Source organism: Prinia subflava, chromosome 1 (assembly GCF_021018805.1).
Source record: "Prinia subflava isolate CZ2003 ecotype Zambia chromosome 1, Cam_Psub_1.2, whole genome shotgun sequence".
In the NCBI taxonomy this organism is placed as follows: Eukaryota; Metazoa; Chordata; class Aves; order Passeriformes; family Cisticolidae; genus Prinia; species Prinia subflava.
Window position 1 is genome coordinate 152,016,074 of NC_086247.1, and position 16,387 is coordinate 152,032,460.

General features: G+C 49.8%; 1 protein-coding gene across 1 annotated transcript in view; it reads left to right on the forward strand.

Moving 5' to 3' along the window:
* WNT9A (Wnt family member 9A) overlaps positions 1-16,387 on the forward strand; it is a 60,832-nt gene that overhangs the window by 37,259 nt on the left and 7,186 nt on the right. The window contains exon 3 of the mRNA XM_063417321.1: positions 6,551-6,813. Within this exon, the coding sequence (XP_063273391.1) occupies positions 6,551-6,813 (263 nt within the window). The remainder of the gene's footprint in view (positions 1-6,550; positions 6,814-16,387) is intronic.

The following is a 16,387-nucleotide window of genomic DNA, read 5'->3' on the forward strand; positions in this document are numbered from 1 at the left end:
GGGTCCCACAACCAATGGAGACACAGGGGAAAGGAGAAACCAAAGCGCCACGGGCATTAGGAAGGGGAAAACCAGTGCAAACCATCGTGTGCAGAGCACCATGGGGAAGTTCTCTCTCTCTCTAAGGCTGGGCAGGTGACTCTAAGGCCTGTCCTGCCAAGGCCAGACCCTGGGTATTAAGTCAAGGGACTACAGGGTCTCCATGTATCTCTACAAGGTCTTTTCAAGGACAATCTGTCCAACTGTGAAATGTCACCCAAACAGTTTCTACTTTAGACCCAATAGCTAACAACTTGAAGTCCGCAATGCGGACTTTATTAACCAATAACAGAAAACCACCCAAACCCATGAAGAAGAAGGTGGAAAAAGAACAACTAATCTCCACCCTAAAGTCTCCATCTTGCCCCATCTATATTACTACACGCTAAAATCCTGAAATCTAAGTTTCCAGAATTCCAACACGGGGTGTTGGATCTTAATGTTTCCAAATAACGTGACAGGACTGCTGGGAGATGTTCCTTGAGCTTTTATTGCGACATCAGCCTCAGTACAGGGTGAGACAAGGAAGATGGCAACAGCTCACGTCTTGCCAAGAGCTGTGCTGGTGCTTTGTGCACGAAGGGGACGGGACTACTGCAGGAGACGGGGACATTTGGACATTTATTCTTTACATTAAGCTACAGTTATACATTTTAAGCTGCTTGTTCACGCGGTCACGCATCATCTGATTGGTTCTTCTGCCTCGTCCACGTGCCCAGCACGCACCTTTCAGGACACCTAACTGGCCAAAGTCTATCCTCACTTTGTGCCTCCTTTATCGAGGTTTTGCACTCTTGGTAGTCAGTTTCTCAGGCTCTTCATTCTTATTTTAGCCCTGTTTTTGTCTCATAGCCTTGATGAATTCCTGAGGGTTCTGATAACAATAACTACAGGTGGTTTGATGAGAATACTTACAAACAGTTTGGCTGGTACACAGAACAGCTTAAGTTATGCAGATACATTGCTACAGACGTTCCTCGAGCTTTTATTGCAGCACCAATCTCATGGCAGGGTTTGAGACAATTGGAAGATGACAACAGCTTGTGCCTGCCAGCAGCAGCCAAAGATCTCTTCGTTACAGGGCATTTTAAAAGCTTTCCAGCCAATAACATATTGCTAAAGCTTCCAGACAATTGTTCTAGCCAGTCACTGAAGGCACACGTACACCTGCTTCAAACAGTGCTTGCTTGTATGCTTTCTATTGACAATAAACAATATTCCATTATTAAGCTGAAAACTTTCTGCTGTCTTGCTAAGCGTATTTTTCTGCAGTCCTAAGATCTACCATAGCCAAACCTAAAATTCAAATTATTGTTTCATGTCCTTGCTTGCTGTATTATTGTAATTTTTCCTACTTTTTACTACAGCTAATTCTAAATTCTTCTGCTCTTTCTGTGGCCTTCTTTCAAGCTTTCTGAAAGCCTTATTACCTTTAATATTTCCCTCAAACAGCAGCCAAAATTCTCTACGTTACAAAGCCTTTTAAAAAAGTATTCCTACACTGGGGCTTCTCTGCTGTGCTGGTTCTGCACGGAAGTGACATTTTCAAGAAAGTTTTAGCAGAACAAATCAGAGACTAGGTTTGAATATTGACACCAATAAAAGTCAATAGAGAGATGATACGCCTTTGCTTTTCTCCTAACCCTATCTCACAGCAGAAAAAAAAGTAGATAATTCTGGTAGACACTCAAACCACTACACATAATTGGGGAAACAGAAATAGTTGAAGCCACTAAATCTGCACTCATCTCCTGCCCTGGTGGTCGACCTGGGCCATCCTCTGCTGGTGCTGCTTCCAGAGAGGTCCACGAAGAGCTCTGGGGAAGGCTGGAGCTCATCCCTGGAAGTGCAGGGCAGGCAAAGAATGTGCTAATGGGGGTAATTTATGGGCTTGCCCTGCCTGCTTCCCACTGCTGGCCCTGGCTGCTCTCCTTGGAGGCTGGAGGTGTTTGTGCAGGTCTCTGCAGCCAGGAGCTGCATTTTCTCCCCATTTCTGCTGGAAATTGAGCTGCTGCTGGAGGAGAGGGTTGGGAAGCTCTCAGAGCTGTCCCTTCTTTGTTATTTTATTTGTTTATCTCCTATTTATTTCTCCTATTCATTTCTCCTATTTATTTTTTCTTGTTATGCCAGTCTGCCAGGGAAGAAGTTGAGAAAATGTCTTTTTTAAGGAAATAAGGCAAACCAGACTGTCCTGCTAGAGGGGGCAAGGGGAACCCTGTCATAGTACTGGGCAAAATCTGCAAATGGCTGTGTCCTATTTCTGCCCTGGATGTGAGCAGTGGGGGATTCCCACACCTCTTCCCAGCAGCTCAGGTGGAGACGGCCAGAAGTTAGGAGTGTTGGAGGAAAAGGTGATATTTTTATTTATTTTCTTTGTACTGCCACATACAGTGTGATTTCTTCCACCCTCCCAGGAAAATCCAGTTCTTATTTCCAGGCTGCAGCACCATTTTACAGACAGCATGCGAGGGTTTCCAGGGCTTCAGTGACTCCCAAAAAGTCCCACACTCAGCAATGGGCCTGGACCCGGAGAAGCCAGGGTGTGAAGTCTTTAGAGATAAGAGCAGAGGTTTGCAGGGCTAATTAGTGAGGAGGAGTAATTCAGAAGCACCCAGGGCTTAACGAATGCACCGTCACTGAGTGGTGGAAACAAGGAAAGTCCTTATGAAACCCAAGAGGTCCGGGGCCAGAGCTGCAAGACATTTAAAAATATCCCCGCATGCCAGAGGAGTCCCTGGATTAGTGGTGCCTTGGGGAAGCCAAGCACTTTCTCATGCTGACACCTGGAGGCCACAGCTCGTTCCTTCAGACCTGCCTGTCCCCTGGGCAGCCCCGGCCGGGGGGCACTGCCTGGAGTGAAAACCCCACGGAGACCCCCCCTATCCCAGCCCCTGTCAGGGGCCTGTGTGATAAATGAGAGCTCCGAGAGCCGCAGGGCTCTGCTGCTGTCTCATTCCGCCGTGTTTTATGTCCCTGCAGCATCTCTGCCCTGCCCCGCTGCTGTAAATCCTTCAGGTGTTGTTCACCCAGCAGTAACACAGGGCCCTGTAAATCTTTCTCCTCCTCTCCAGGAGCTGCTGGTTCCTGGTTCAGGGACCAGCAAGTGATATCCCCAGGGCAAAGGATTGCATGGATCACCCACTAGGACTAGGAGCTTTCCAAACTCTTCGCTGAGGACTTGTTTCCTCTCCTCCAGGGCTTTGCAGGGAGAAAGGAAAAAAAGGGAGAAAAAACCCCACTTTTTTCGCTTAAAAGTTTCTCCCTCTGCTTTTACACTTTAGTTACCAGACCAGCTCTGTCTGCTGGTTTGCAGCTTCGGCTGATGCAGCCCCGTTTCTTAAAATAACAGGGGATTGTTTAAGGGACTCGTTATCCTCTTTGGATACTCGTGCACAATTTTGGAAATGGCTGAAACTGGATAGCCGGGGCCGGCAGACTGTCAATGCACTGGGGCTTAGAATGCCTGCATTGATTTAAAGCTCATTATCTTGTTACAAAATATCTTGGTGCAATCAAATAGTGCGTGGTGGAGATGGCTTTAAAATCTGGCCGGAGCCAAATGTCACATGGAGCTAGTTGGGAGCTGCCTGTGGGTGAGATGATCCCCGTGCTGATGGGCATGGGGAATTTGGGAAGCGTTCAGGGATGGAGAGGAGGAGAGACAAAGCTGGTGGAAAGGGAGGGAGAAGCTGGCAGATGAGCTGCTCCTGCTGGCTTCCTGTCAGGCCTGGAATGTGCTGTGGTCGCACGGCGCTGCCTCCCTGCCGGGATTCCACAACCGCTCCGAACCGGGAGGGCTCCGAGCAGCACGGGGATCTGGGCTGCCTAATTAATCAATTAAGGCTGATGGTTGTGAGTTGAGTGTGCAAGGCCAGCTTGGATGGGGCTTGGAGCAGCCTGGGATGGTGGAAGGTGGCCCTGCCCATGGCAGGGGGTGGATCTCAGGGTCTTCCAACCCAAACCATGCCGTGATTGCAGCCTCAGACCTCAGGGCAGGGTTTGCACACCCCATCCCACTGAGGATTCTCTGTTTGACACTGGAGCCTCTTCATTCTGTTGCAAGAATTCTCCAGTCCAGGAGGACAGAGGCTTGGGAACATCTAGTCTTTGGTAGTGGCATCCCTCAGACAGGTATGTGGGCAGTCTGATCTGGGATGTAACCTAGAAAAAATCAGTTTACGAAGGATGAGAGATGCTTAGAAGGCATTTTCTACCTAGAGGAGTCATCTGGATACCCATGAGATTATGTTATGTGAAATAAGAATTCTCTCACCACTCCCAGTGAAGTATTTACATGCTGAAGGTGTTTCTGGGCTGTCAGGGACATGGTCTGACTTCAGGGAGAAAACAAAATTTGGTATTTTAACTCTCACTGCTCTTTGTGGTGTCCTCAGTGAGTGTAGAGTTGAGCCTTTTTTATTTTACTGCTGTTTCTAGTGAGGAAAAGGTCCCTGTTCTCCTTTTCCAGGTGAGCACTAGAATGATTGGGTAATTCCCACCACAATCTGGGAGGAGGTAGAACCTCAGAACCCTTGGGAGCACCAAACCTCAGCCTCATGGGCTGGATTTTCATCAGTCTTCCTGCTTCTGGGAGTGTTTTGGGAAGGCAGACCCTGGGAATGGCCACATGAGTTTGCTCAGAGTGTCATGAACCTCCCAAGGAACAGTTCCAAAAATGACCTGGCAGTGTCTCTGCATGTCCTTGGTTGACACACCAGCTCACAGATATATCCCCTACTGTCACCATCCACTTGTGTTATTTTTGAGTGGGGGATTTCTTGAGTCCCATCCAAAGCTGTTCTGGAATTGCATCTCAAATATGCAGTCGTTTACAGCTTCCATAGCTGGAGAATGGGCAGCTATAAATACTGCCATGTTTGCTTTTTATTTCTGGCCTTTATGATTTGGATTGGAACCGTGGGTCCCTCTGGGTGTCACTTGGCTGTCGGGGCAGTGGATGCTGTCACATCCCTGCAGGTGAGTGTGGAGGTGTAAAGAAAGGCTGTGCATGGAAGGTTTGAGGTGTAAACGGGGTTTTCTTGAGAGGGGTGCTGGTTTAGGTAGCACATCTGCTTCCCAGCCCTCAGGTGTCCTCTGCCAACAATTCTGCTGGTCTGGAGTAGGAGCCAGAGGTTTGATTCAAGAGGAGAGGGAAGAATGAGGAGGACTGGAAGTCTGTTCTGTGTTCCTGCTGTTTAGTGTCCCCTTGGTAGCAGCAGTGGTACCTCCATGTCCTGCCCAACTCTTCCTGGAGTCAAACAATGCTTTGGCTTTGAGGGGACCTTAAAGCTCATCCAGTTCCAGCCCCTTCCATTAGACCAGGTTGCTCCAAGCCCTGTCCAGCTTGGTCTTGGACACTTCCAGGGTTCCAGGGGCAACTCTTGCTCAACTCTTTCCATTTTCAGGCAGAGACTGTGAGTGACACAGAGTGACAGCCACCAAACCAGCCGGATTCCATTTGCATTCCTGCATCCTAGCTTGTGCCACCTCTGTCCATCATTCCCTGCCCTCTCCCGTGCCCTCTTCACCATCAGTGATGCAAGTAGAGCTTTGAGGGTGTCAGGAGCACGGACCAGGCTCTTCCCAGTGGTGCCCAGCAGTGCCACAGGAGGAACAGTCAGGAACTGATGCCCAGGAAGTTCTGCCTGACCTTGGGGAAGAACTCCTTTCCTGGGCAGTGACTGAGCACTGGAGTCTCCCTCACCAGGGATATTCCAGAGCAGCCTGGATGTAATCCTGAGCCCTGTGCTCTGGGATGGCCCTGCTGGAGCAGGGAGGTGACACCAGATGCCTGTCTGTGGTCCCTCCTGTTGCTTTTATCTTCTGTTCTGCCAGAGTCAGGATTAAATGCTCGGGACAGTGTTCTGTGTTGGGAACACACCAATGTTTATTAATTCTTATTTCTATTACAGTCTCACAGACCGTGACTTCTAGCTAACAAAGTAAAAAATGGCTGCTATCTCTTTCTTTACAAGGCCTTTTAAGCACAAACTGCCCAATTATGAAATGATACCTAAATTATTTTTACTTTTAACTCAATACCCAACCACCCCTGGCCCGCAATGCGGATTTTTCTACCCAATCACAAAACACCACCCAGAGCCATGGAGAAGGTGAAAAAGCAGGACTGGCCTCTGCCCTAAACCCTCCACCTTGCTTTGTATAGATTACTGTAGACTAAGACCTTAAACTCTGAGTTTTCCACTCTTTGATATCACACATTTCTATCCAAACTACACACCATAATCCCAGTGCTGTCACTCAATTTTGGGAGCTTTTTCCAAGCCTCAGGTCAAATGCAGTGGTTTTTTGGGGGTCAGTGCCTGGCAGAACAGAAAGCCCAAAACTCTCAGTACCAAAAGTTCCAACACCCTCCAGCCTTACCGCTCTGCTGTTCAGTGACACAACACCCGCTCTTCTCCCAGCAGGTTTCGCCTCCATTTTCCTGTTTTTTGGGTTTTTTTTCCTTTCTCCAAGCTGCAATTACAGCCTGTCTCTGGTGTCCCCACAGGTTTTAAGGAGACAGCCTTCCTGTACGCCATCTCCTCGGCGGGGCTGACCCACGCCATGGCCAAGGCGTGCAGCGCGGGGCGCATGGAGCGCTGCACCTGCGACGAGGCGCCCGACCTGGAGAACAGGGAGGCCTGGCAGTGGGGAGGCTGCGGGGACAACCTCAAGTACAGCAACAAGTTCGTCAAGGAGTTCCTGGGGAGGAAGCCCAACAAGGACCTGCGAGCCAGGGTGGACTTCCACAACAACCTGGTGGGCATGAAGGTGCGTTGGAGGCGCCGCGCGGTTTTGGGGGTGATAGCGCCGGTTTTGGGTGAGGAATGGAGTGTTGGATGTGCGGTGGAAGGACTGGTCCTCCTTCTGGAAGGGAGGAGTCTGAGTCATGGGGTTATAGCCTGGTTTTCACTGTGCAGAACCACTGGAGAGAGGCCAGAGGGAAAGAAGTGGGACTGGCCAGGTCTAGGAAATGTGAGGTGGAGACAAGGATGGCTGGTTTTCCACAGGGAGGGAAGGGCTTTGCACCACAAAGGGATGGAAAGGCATGAGGGAGGACATGGAGGAAGGGTTTTGTGCTGCCACAACATGTCCCTGAGGGATGCTTCTCCTGCAGCAGCTCAGTAGAGCATGGACAGTGTAGCATCTCCTTGGCTCCTTTCTTTAAAACTGGCTGGAGAAACATCTGGCAGGGAACCAGGGTGGGGAGACTAATTTCTGGCTGACCTCAGACCTAAAAGTCCCTTCAGTTTTGTCTTCTGGCAGAAACCTTCTGTGTCACCTAGAGCAGGAGATGATGCTTGGTTGTAGAGTCACTTTTTTCTTTTCCCATCTTTATCCTCTGCTCCTGCTCTTTACACCTTCTGTGAGGCTGCCTGGGGACTTCCCTGCAGGACTGCCAGAGTTCAGGAAGCATTTGGACAATGCTCTGGGGCACAGGGTGTGATTTTTGGGCTTGTCCCGTGCAGGGCCAGGATTTGGACTCCATGATCCCCGTGGGTCCTTTCCAGCTCAGCATTTTCTGTGACGGATGTAAAGGACAAAGTGTCTGCAAGTGCTGGGTCATCCCAGCAAGGGGGAAAAGGAAGGGGCTTTCCACCTTCTCCCATCATACGCTTGGCTCTACCTAGCCTAGAGTTGCTCCAACACGAAAATCCCTGGGATTGGCCAGCACAGGTGCTTAGGATCAGTGTTTCATTGCACCAACCTCCAAGGGGGACATACTGTAAGGCCAGAAATAGCCCTCGGGCCTTGTTATTGTCTGTGTGATTGGATGCAGGCTTGGGGCTGGGATGGGGGACCTGGGTCTCCAGTTTCCCAGGCAAGTGCAGCCCAGCCAGTTGTGCATTCTAGGAATGGCCACCCCAGCTCAGTTGTTGCTGTGTCTATGTATAAAATGTCATTCCTCGCGACAGAATCGGGGCACCGGGGAATGCCACCGGCCAGGGCTGGCCAGCAAAACGTCTCCCCCTCTCCCCACTACCAGATGCTCCTAGACAGCGCTGAGATCAGGATTAGAAATATCCTGGATTTAGCTGGTGTCTGGTTTTGGCTGACAGCTTTCCTGCTCTGGATTAAAGGGCTCAGTGTCTCTGAACTCCTGTGGCAGCTCTTTGACGTGTGAAACGGGCTTTGCAGGGTGATGGAACTTGTTTCAGTCCTTGTGTTGGTTGCTCTGTCCCGTCTCGTGGAGTTGAGTGTGCAGCAGGTGGGACTGGCAATGGAGAAGGTGGCCCATGGAGGCTGTGATTCCATGCTGGATGTTCCTGTGAGATGTCCTGGCTCTCCTGCCACTCCAGAGTCCCACAATACAGTCTCATCAAAACCTCCAAGGATGGGACTTTAGCTGCCACTGGGAAGTCCTTCTAGCTCCAGGAATATCCACCAACCATGGCAGGGTTATAAAACCTCCCCAGAGGGGTTTGGCCTGACTCCCGGTGTTCCCAATCCCAGGAGCTGCAGTCAGGATGTCCATATGGCTGAGACCACTCTTGGATTTAGGATCTGTGTCCCTAATTATCATCTGTGCTCCACACTGCATAACTTTGAGCTAAACAAACTCCAAGGATGAGCTGGAGGGGTTGAACCTTCCCTCCTGTGTCCTGATCCTTGCGAGTTAGCTCCCAGGGGAAGATGCAGGACTCTCCAGCATCCTCTGCCTCCACTTCCCTTGGCACAGTGGGACTCTGGCCACTGGCAGTGGTTTCAGAGTGTAATATCTGCAGCTAAACAGCTGAGTAACAGTTGTGACGGTTGTCCAGACACCCAGAGCCCTCCTGGCAATCCAAGTCACAGACCTTTGCTGCAGGTCAGTGATCCAGCGTTCCTATTTTCGTCCACCCACAACGTGTCTGTCGAGCTGGGATTGCTGTCTGACAGCTTTCCTTCGCCTCTTCGCAGCAGCAGTTGAAATGATTTCTCTGTTTGTGCTGCTGGAATAATTCATTGTGCCGTGGCGTGGGGGAAAGCCAAGCCAAGCAGCCCACCAGGCTGACAGTACCACCACGGAGCCAGGCAGGGGAGGAGGGAATGTTGAGGAGGAAGTTTTCGGGAAGGTGGTGGTTGAAGATCAGGAGAACACACATCTGTGTGGTCAGGATGCGTGGCCATAAACCCCTGGCACAATTCGGTGTCACAAAGATGATGATCAGAGGTGAGGACACAGGCTGGCTTTGTGACTACAGAGTCAAAACTTGCAGTGCTTGCTTCAGATTCCAGAACGCTGAAACCAGTTGGACCCTCTTGATGTGGTGGATGGATTGTCTTTGGCACTGCTTGCTCTCAGGTGTAGATCAACATCAGGTTTGATCTCTGTTCCTCCTCCTGTTCCCACTGCCAGTGCAGGGATGAGGAGGCTGAGAGCAGTACTTCATTCTTCGCTGAGTTTATGGACATTTTCCTTGAGGAAGGCAGTGGATTAAAAGGATTCTCAGCACGTTTTGTGTCTCTTCAAAGAGGCTGCTCACCAACCAACTCCTGCCGTAAAGACTTCGCAACCATCGAGTAGGGTTTGCTCACCCCGTGACTGCAGCAGCCTGAAACCACTTTGGACTGACCTGGTGTGGTTATTGGAACCATAACTCATCTGGACGTGATTTGGGGTGGATCAAAGGCAGCATGGGAGTGCACACAGCCTTGGCTTGTGCCGTTTTGGAGCTGAGCAGTTTGGAGCTGCAGTTCTCGCAGTGTGTGGATGTGTGTGTTCACTGAGGGAGAGGAGAACTCTCCACCAAAGATACAGCACAAGCTTGGTGGTCTCTCACTGATCATTAACATGTCATTTTTCCCATCTAATTACTCCCAACCGTGGCAAAACATACAAACAGTCCCTTGAGACCCAGCAAAAGAAGGACCTGTGCTGGACTGACTAATTTGGCAAGCAACCCTCTCCCCTCCTGGTCACCACGGCAGTTTCTCCATGGTGTCACACCAGCAAACAGTCCGTGTATTTCTGCGAGGGTGACATGATCCTATCCCGCCTAGTTTTAGTGTCTCTTGGTAGACGTTCTCGTTTAATTACGATTTCACTTCTGCTTTTTACAACCTTGATGGGCTGCCTGTAATTTTGCTGCCACCAGTGAAATAATCACTGAACATGTTGTGCCCGTGGTGGCTCACCAAGTTATATGATATGACCTCAGTGGTTAATGAAAGGGCGAGCTTGTCTAGTGTGAGGATGAGGTAATTAGACCAGGACTTCTCCAGCCTTCTCTTTATTGAAAAGCAGGAGCTCTGAATAGACCACTTATTAAAAAAGCAATTTCCCTTCCTTTGCCAGATCTCCTCTCTCTCATTCAGCCATTCTTTCCGAGGGGTCTTGGGTGGAGAGGGTGTTTTGGGGGGAGATGTGTGTGTGGAGGGGATGGGGGAGAAGTCAACTGTGTTAAAGCTCCATTGCCAGCAATGAAGTTCCTGAGTTATATTAAATGAAGCCCAGGCAGCCTCGCTAAAGCTCTCATCTTCTCTCCATCCTCCCCCCTTTTCCCCCTTGTACACACAAGTGCAGCCCTCTTTTGTAACCCATTAATGAAAAGGCGGAATATTAGAGCACTCAATTAGTTCCACTGGGCTTGAGTAAGTGATGTTTTAATTAAATTTGCCCAGTTTCTCAGCAAAGTATCATTAAACATGACTTTCCAACTCCCTCTCTGGAGCGTTGCTAAGTTTCTTAATCCCAGGAGTGCTGACCTCTTCCAGAGGTATGTCTGGTCAAGCATGTCTTGCAGATCCAAGGGGCACAATTAAAAGGGGCTGCTGTTACCCTAGAAAAAGAAAAAAAAAATTGTAATGTTCTCCTTTCCCTTCGCCCTTCCAGAAGGAGGGACACAAACCTTTGCCTGAAGTCCGTGTATAACCCCAGTTGTCTTGAGAGCTGAGAGCGTTTAATACAAAATTATGAGGAGGCAGAAATGGAGAACAAGAACAGATCTTTCTTTGAGCAGTTCCCTGCTTTGAAACTGGTTCCTTTCATGAGGCATCATTGTTTTTTGCCCAGGATGTGTTGGTCTGTGCAGAGCAAGTGTTTCTGAAGGATCACAGAATCCTAGAATGGCTTGGGTTGGAAGGGACCTTAAAGGTCGCCTTGTCCCAAGCCCCTGTTGTGGTCCTTGTCACCCTTGTAGGCTTCAAATCCAGACCCATCCTGAGACAGCTACACCTGGGATGCTCTGGAGAGGATAGTGGGAGGTGCCTGGACTTTCCCTTGCTGTTGACTTGCTTATTTTGGAATTCCATGTGAGGAATGGCTTTTCCCCCCAGGGCGGTGCTGGCAGGGATCTCTCCGGAGGGCAGGAGATGCGCTCTCCATATCAGGGAGATGTTTGCCCAGCTATCATCTGTCTGAGGAACTCGGTGAGCTATCACATAACACGTTATCAGAGCATGCCACCCTCTTCATTTCTGGAGCTCCGTTGGGCAGAGGGGGGAAACTGAGACCCAGAAAGATTAAGTGACTCACTAAAGGTCACACACAGGCGGAGGGAGGCCCAGCTCTCCTGTTGCAGAGGCTGTGTTTACAAGCACTGACCATCCAGCCTCACACAGTTCCTACTCATTAACACATTTCCAGTCCAACTCCAGGTTTTGCCGCACCCTCGTGATGTGCAATAATTGCTGTTTTGGAGATTAATCCACCTGGTGCGTGCAAAAAAAAGAGAAAAAAAAAAGGAGACATAAAGCATCCTTTCTGGCAGTTTTTTAGGGATGTGTTTGCAGTCAGAAATGGGGCATCACATGTTTACCAAGGTACAAATCAAACCCAGAGAAGAGCTCTTAATGTACAGATCAGTTTTCAGGGCCACCACTGGTATTAATTGCTGCAGGTTATGACAGGTAGGAATGCCCAGGCGTGCTCTATGGATTTTCCTCTCCTTTCAGGCTAAGCATGGCTCAGCCAAAGCCTTTCTTAGGCCTGGAAATCAATACTCTGGAAAAAAAATTTCTTGCTGTGTCCCATAAGTGGTTGCAGTTGGTTGTTTATGTGGAGCTTTTTTAGCATGGGAAGCATGCTAGGAATACTGGGCATGGGGAAAATACTTCTGAAGTTCTCAATTTTAAGTGGGGTTATGTTGTTCTGTGCTTAAATGTTTGTGTTTTAATACCTATGTCACTAAAATATGAGTGTTCCTATTTTTTAAAGAAGGAAGTATGGTGGGAAAGGAAAACTGTTCTGAAAAAGCAGGTTGAGAACAGGCTGAAAAGAAGGGATTTTTTTAACAAGGTAGAAGGAAAAAAGAAAGGACAACTTCTAACAATCTGTGAAACACCCACAATTCAGCCGATGGCATTGGCCAGTGTGAAGGGACAAGTCTGGCCCACTGCTTGTGTGTGGGGACCGTGGCTGCTGTCCAAACAAACATTAATACTCGGGCTGAGAGAATGACTAAGCCTATTTAAATTGAAGAGGGCTCCGCGTACGGGGGATGGAAGGGGTTGGATTTGTGGGGAACCATCCCAAAGCCCTTCCCGAAGCCAGGCAAGGCTTTTCCCTGGACAAGCAGCCCGCGGGGAGGGTTTGCTGCCTCCTCTCCCCCAAACCATAGCGAATGGTTTGAAGCCCCGGAGCCGCAGCCCAGCCATGACGACAGCGGAGCAATAGGCGAGGAATTCCCACGGCTGGGTGTCCGCCCTGGGCTGCTGCTGCCCAGACAAGAGCTGTCTGAAGGAAAAAAAAAAAAAACCACCACTGCCAGAGCCCCGTGACCCAGCTGGGAATGAATGGGAATCCTGTCCTCGGCGTTTCAGCTAAAACACTGAGAAATTGTGTGTTGCAGCATGTCTGAGACTGATCATGACGGGGGCACTCAGTCTGAGCTTCGCGGCGCACCATTGTTGGGGGGAAGGATTACATGTTGCATAGCAATGCTCTGCTGTGATCCCTTTCCCCCGTGGCTCCTTGTAAAGCCAGTTGGGAAGGCGGTCCAGCAGCGCTATCTGATTTCCTCTGAGCAGCAAAGCCCAGGAGAAATGGTTCTGCCTTGCTTTGTGTTTCCCTCATTCTGCGCTTGCCAGCGTTGGGTGTTCTCACAGCAAGGTCAGTGGGAATTTGTGTTCCTAAGTCAAGCTGAGTAGCTCAAAAATCCTTATTTTCCTCCCAAACTGTTCTGTTTGAGAGTGCCAAACCAGGTGGTTGTTCAGAGGAGAGTGGGAGGACAGAATTTCCATGTGTGGTGCCATCCCCGACCCACCACTTGTCTTCGTTTGGCTTTGTTTTCGTGGTAGGAGCTCTCTACAGCACACAATACAAAAAGGATGCTCCTTGTTGCTGTTACTCCTGAGTTACTACAACCCTGCTTCTGTGTGGTAGCTGTGGAGTTGGGGCCATGGGGAGCATGAAGTATTTTGTGCCTTGGGTTAAAGCTGAGCCATTCTGCTTCTCATCTGTGACAAACGTGCAGGTGGCCACATCCTCGGTGGAGATGAAGTGATTATTCAGTGATTGTTCACATCATTCACAGAACAGGTTCAGGTCCATGTAGGATGGAGGTAAATCGGGCCCTGAACTGTGGTGAGCCTTGAAAAGAATGCAGGAGCTACTACAGCTCTTGAAATATGATTTTGTATGGTAAAACCTTATTCTTTCTCATCTAACCAAGAGGTTTTTGGGAATAAAAACTGCATTTTTCTATCCTGGAAGCCCCTCCAGGTTTGAAAGCATGATGCAGACATTTGTCCCAGGATCCAGCCAGCAAAGCTTTCTCCAGCACTGCTCCGAGCAACCTGCTGACTTGGATCAGTCTTGCTCTGCTTCCTGAAGAAATGAGGTGGATTTAAGTGTCTCTGACAGGAGCTTGCAACCAGAGGAGGAAAGGTCGTTGTGGAAGCTGGGGAGCGGGACGGGAACCAGAAGGGCTTTGCCAAGATTCATTTTGGCTCGTGGGTGGTTGGGGCCCGGAGGCAGCAGTTCCCCATCACGCAGCGCCTCGAGGAGCTGCAGCGTGACTGACAGCAGCAGGGGAGGCTGTCTGGACAAGGAATTGTTCTCGGATTTTCACTCTTGCTGCCTCGTAACATTCTTGAGCCCTTCCTGGTCCTTCCAGGAGAAGGTTTAGGGGGTGGTTGGGATGCACCACGCTTGCACGGCAGCAGTATGAAAATCCACACGCTGGGTTTCACGAACTGGTGCATTCATGGGGACAGGGACAATGGAAACCTTTTATGCTTTGGTCCAGCAGTGTATGATACCAGAGCTGTCCCAGCCACTGCTTAACAAGGAGCTAGAAGCGAGTCAGGAAAATCCAGGCTGGAGTACGTGTGCAACTTTGTTTGAGCCCAGATGAGCAGAATAGAGTTGATCTACCTAAATACACTTATTAGTACCCCTTGAGAGACCTTTATGCTGCTGGAGGGACATCTGGTGTAAGGAGAATGTTTTAAAGCACCTCAGTTAGTGCTAGGTGGAGATATTTAGACACCTGAGTTTGGCTCAGAGGGTAGGATTCTGCTCACAGAATGCCCTGAACTGAGGTGCCTCTGTGTGAGCTGGGTCCCCAGGCTCCTGTTGGTGATAGAGGTGTGCTCAGCTGTCAGTGGGAGCCTGGAGAGCTGTTCGGTGGAGCAGGTGTTTGCCTCACTGCAGGCTCCTCTCCTGCTTTGGCTCCCCTGACTCCGACGGGAGTTCTGAGGTGTTTCTCAAACGGAGGTGTTTAAACTCAAGTGTTTGCCTCGGTGAGATCAACCCTGGCTGGCTGATGTGATTCAAGTGCCTAAACTTACATGCTCACACCTGACTGAAGGTCTTCTGCCGTCAGCCAGCTGCCAATCCATCAGGATCAGGTTTTCCAACACGTGTTGGGCTGTATCCACCAGCCCCACGTGGATGCCTTGGCTGTAGTGCTCCTGCAACGTCAGCACTCCCACAGAGCTCCGGAGAGGTGGCTCCTGACAAGAGCAGCCCCGACTCCAGGTTCCCTTCCTGAGTTTCATGACCCTGTCTTGTTCAATCAGCTCCAAGTCCAGGAGCATGACTGCAAGCAGAGCCAGTTCCCGTTGGTTTGTTGCTTTCCCAACTCCTCTACAATGGGGGTTGTCTCCTTTTCCAGGTGGAGCAGATGCAAATGTGCTGGAGGAGGAGGAGAGGTTGAGGAAAGCCTGAACTGCTGAATGACTGCAGTGTGCAGCCCTTTCCCAAGTATCCCAGCAATTTCTGCCCGGCTTGCTGATGGTGTGGGCGTGAAATCAGGTGGAGGAGCTTTGTTTCACACGAACTCAGCCCTCACTTCTGGACGAGCAGTGAAACAGGACTTTACACGAGGGAGGGCGCGGGTGAGGGTTGGGGTTTTTCCCCCCCTCGGTGTTGAAATGTGTTCTGCACGCTCTTGTCTGACATTGTGGGATTTCTGGCGGACTTGGCGAGACACTTTGGCACACAAAGCGTGACAGCCCTTACCCAAGCCATCCCAGCTGAGCGCTATAACCAGCAACACATCTCCCCCTGTAACCCGTCACCGCTTTGAATGCTACTGTGTATTATTGGATTGCACTCGCAGAGGTCTTTGGCTGTCACAGGAATGAAGTGTGACCGTTGGACAGGCTCTGCTGAAGGCTGCATTATGCGTATTGTCTTTCTAAAAACGTTTCTGGAATATCGCAATTGGGCCAGGCCCCAATTCCGAGTCCATGACCTATTGCACGGATGCACATGGGGCTCAGCAGGATTTGTGCAGCCAAATAATTAAGAACCGGATGGTCAGGAAATGGACTGCAGCCAGTCCTCTGCTGTCAGGAGGCCACAACGTTGCCAGATGCCATCGTGGGCACGGGGGGAGGTTGTTTTCTTCTTTTTTAGGTACCGTAGATGCCCAAAGGAAGGGCACTTCCAACACTACTTTGGTATCTTGTCAGGACCCAGCTCTGCAAAACAAACTCTGTTCTCACCTGCTGTTCTAAGGGGTGGTTGTACCTTACCCATTTAAAGTCAATAGAGCCTAATTTGGGGGAAGGGGCCAGGTGGGAGAATTAGAAATACAAATTTGTGTTTATAATCTGTGGACAAAATGCGGAGTATCTGTGGCTGTCCAAATAGCATCTCTGCTTTTGTGTTGCCCATGGGGGTATCCCAGGTGTAAGTCTCTGTCTGGAGAAGGGGAGCTGAAACATTCCAATGCTATTTCTAAAGAGATGGAGATGGTTTTGTGTGCTGTGATGCTTGTTGCAGTTGATTTGAAAAGGATAGGATCCTTTTGTTTAGCATCAGCCAGCTGAGGATGCTAAACTAAAATTACTTCTGCTTCTATTTGGGTTTGGGGTCCTGAGTATGGAAAAGGTTCCTATTGTCAACACTCCTGTTCTGGAGCGTGTGTCACCCCACCTCTTTCCACTAAACCAACTTCTTCCACTTTTATAT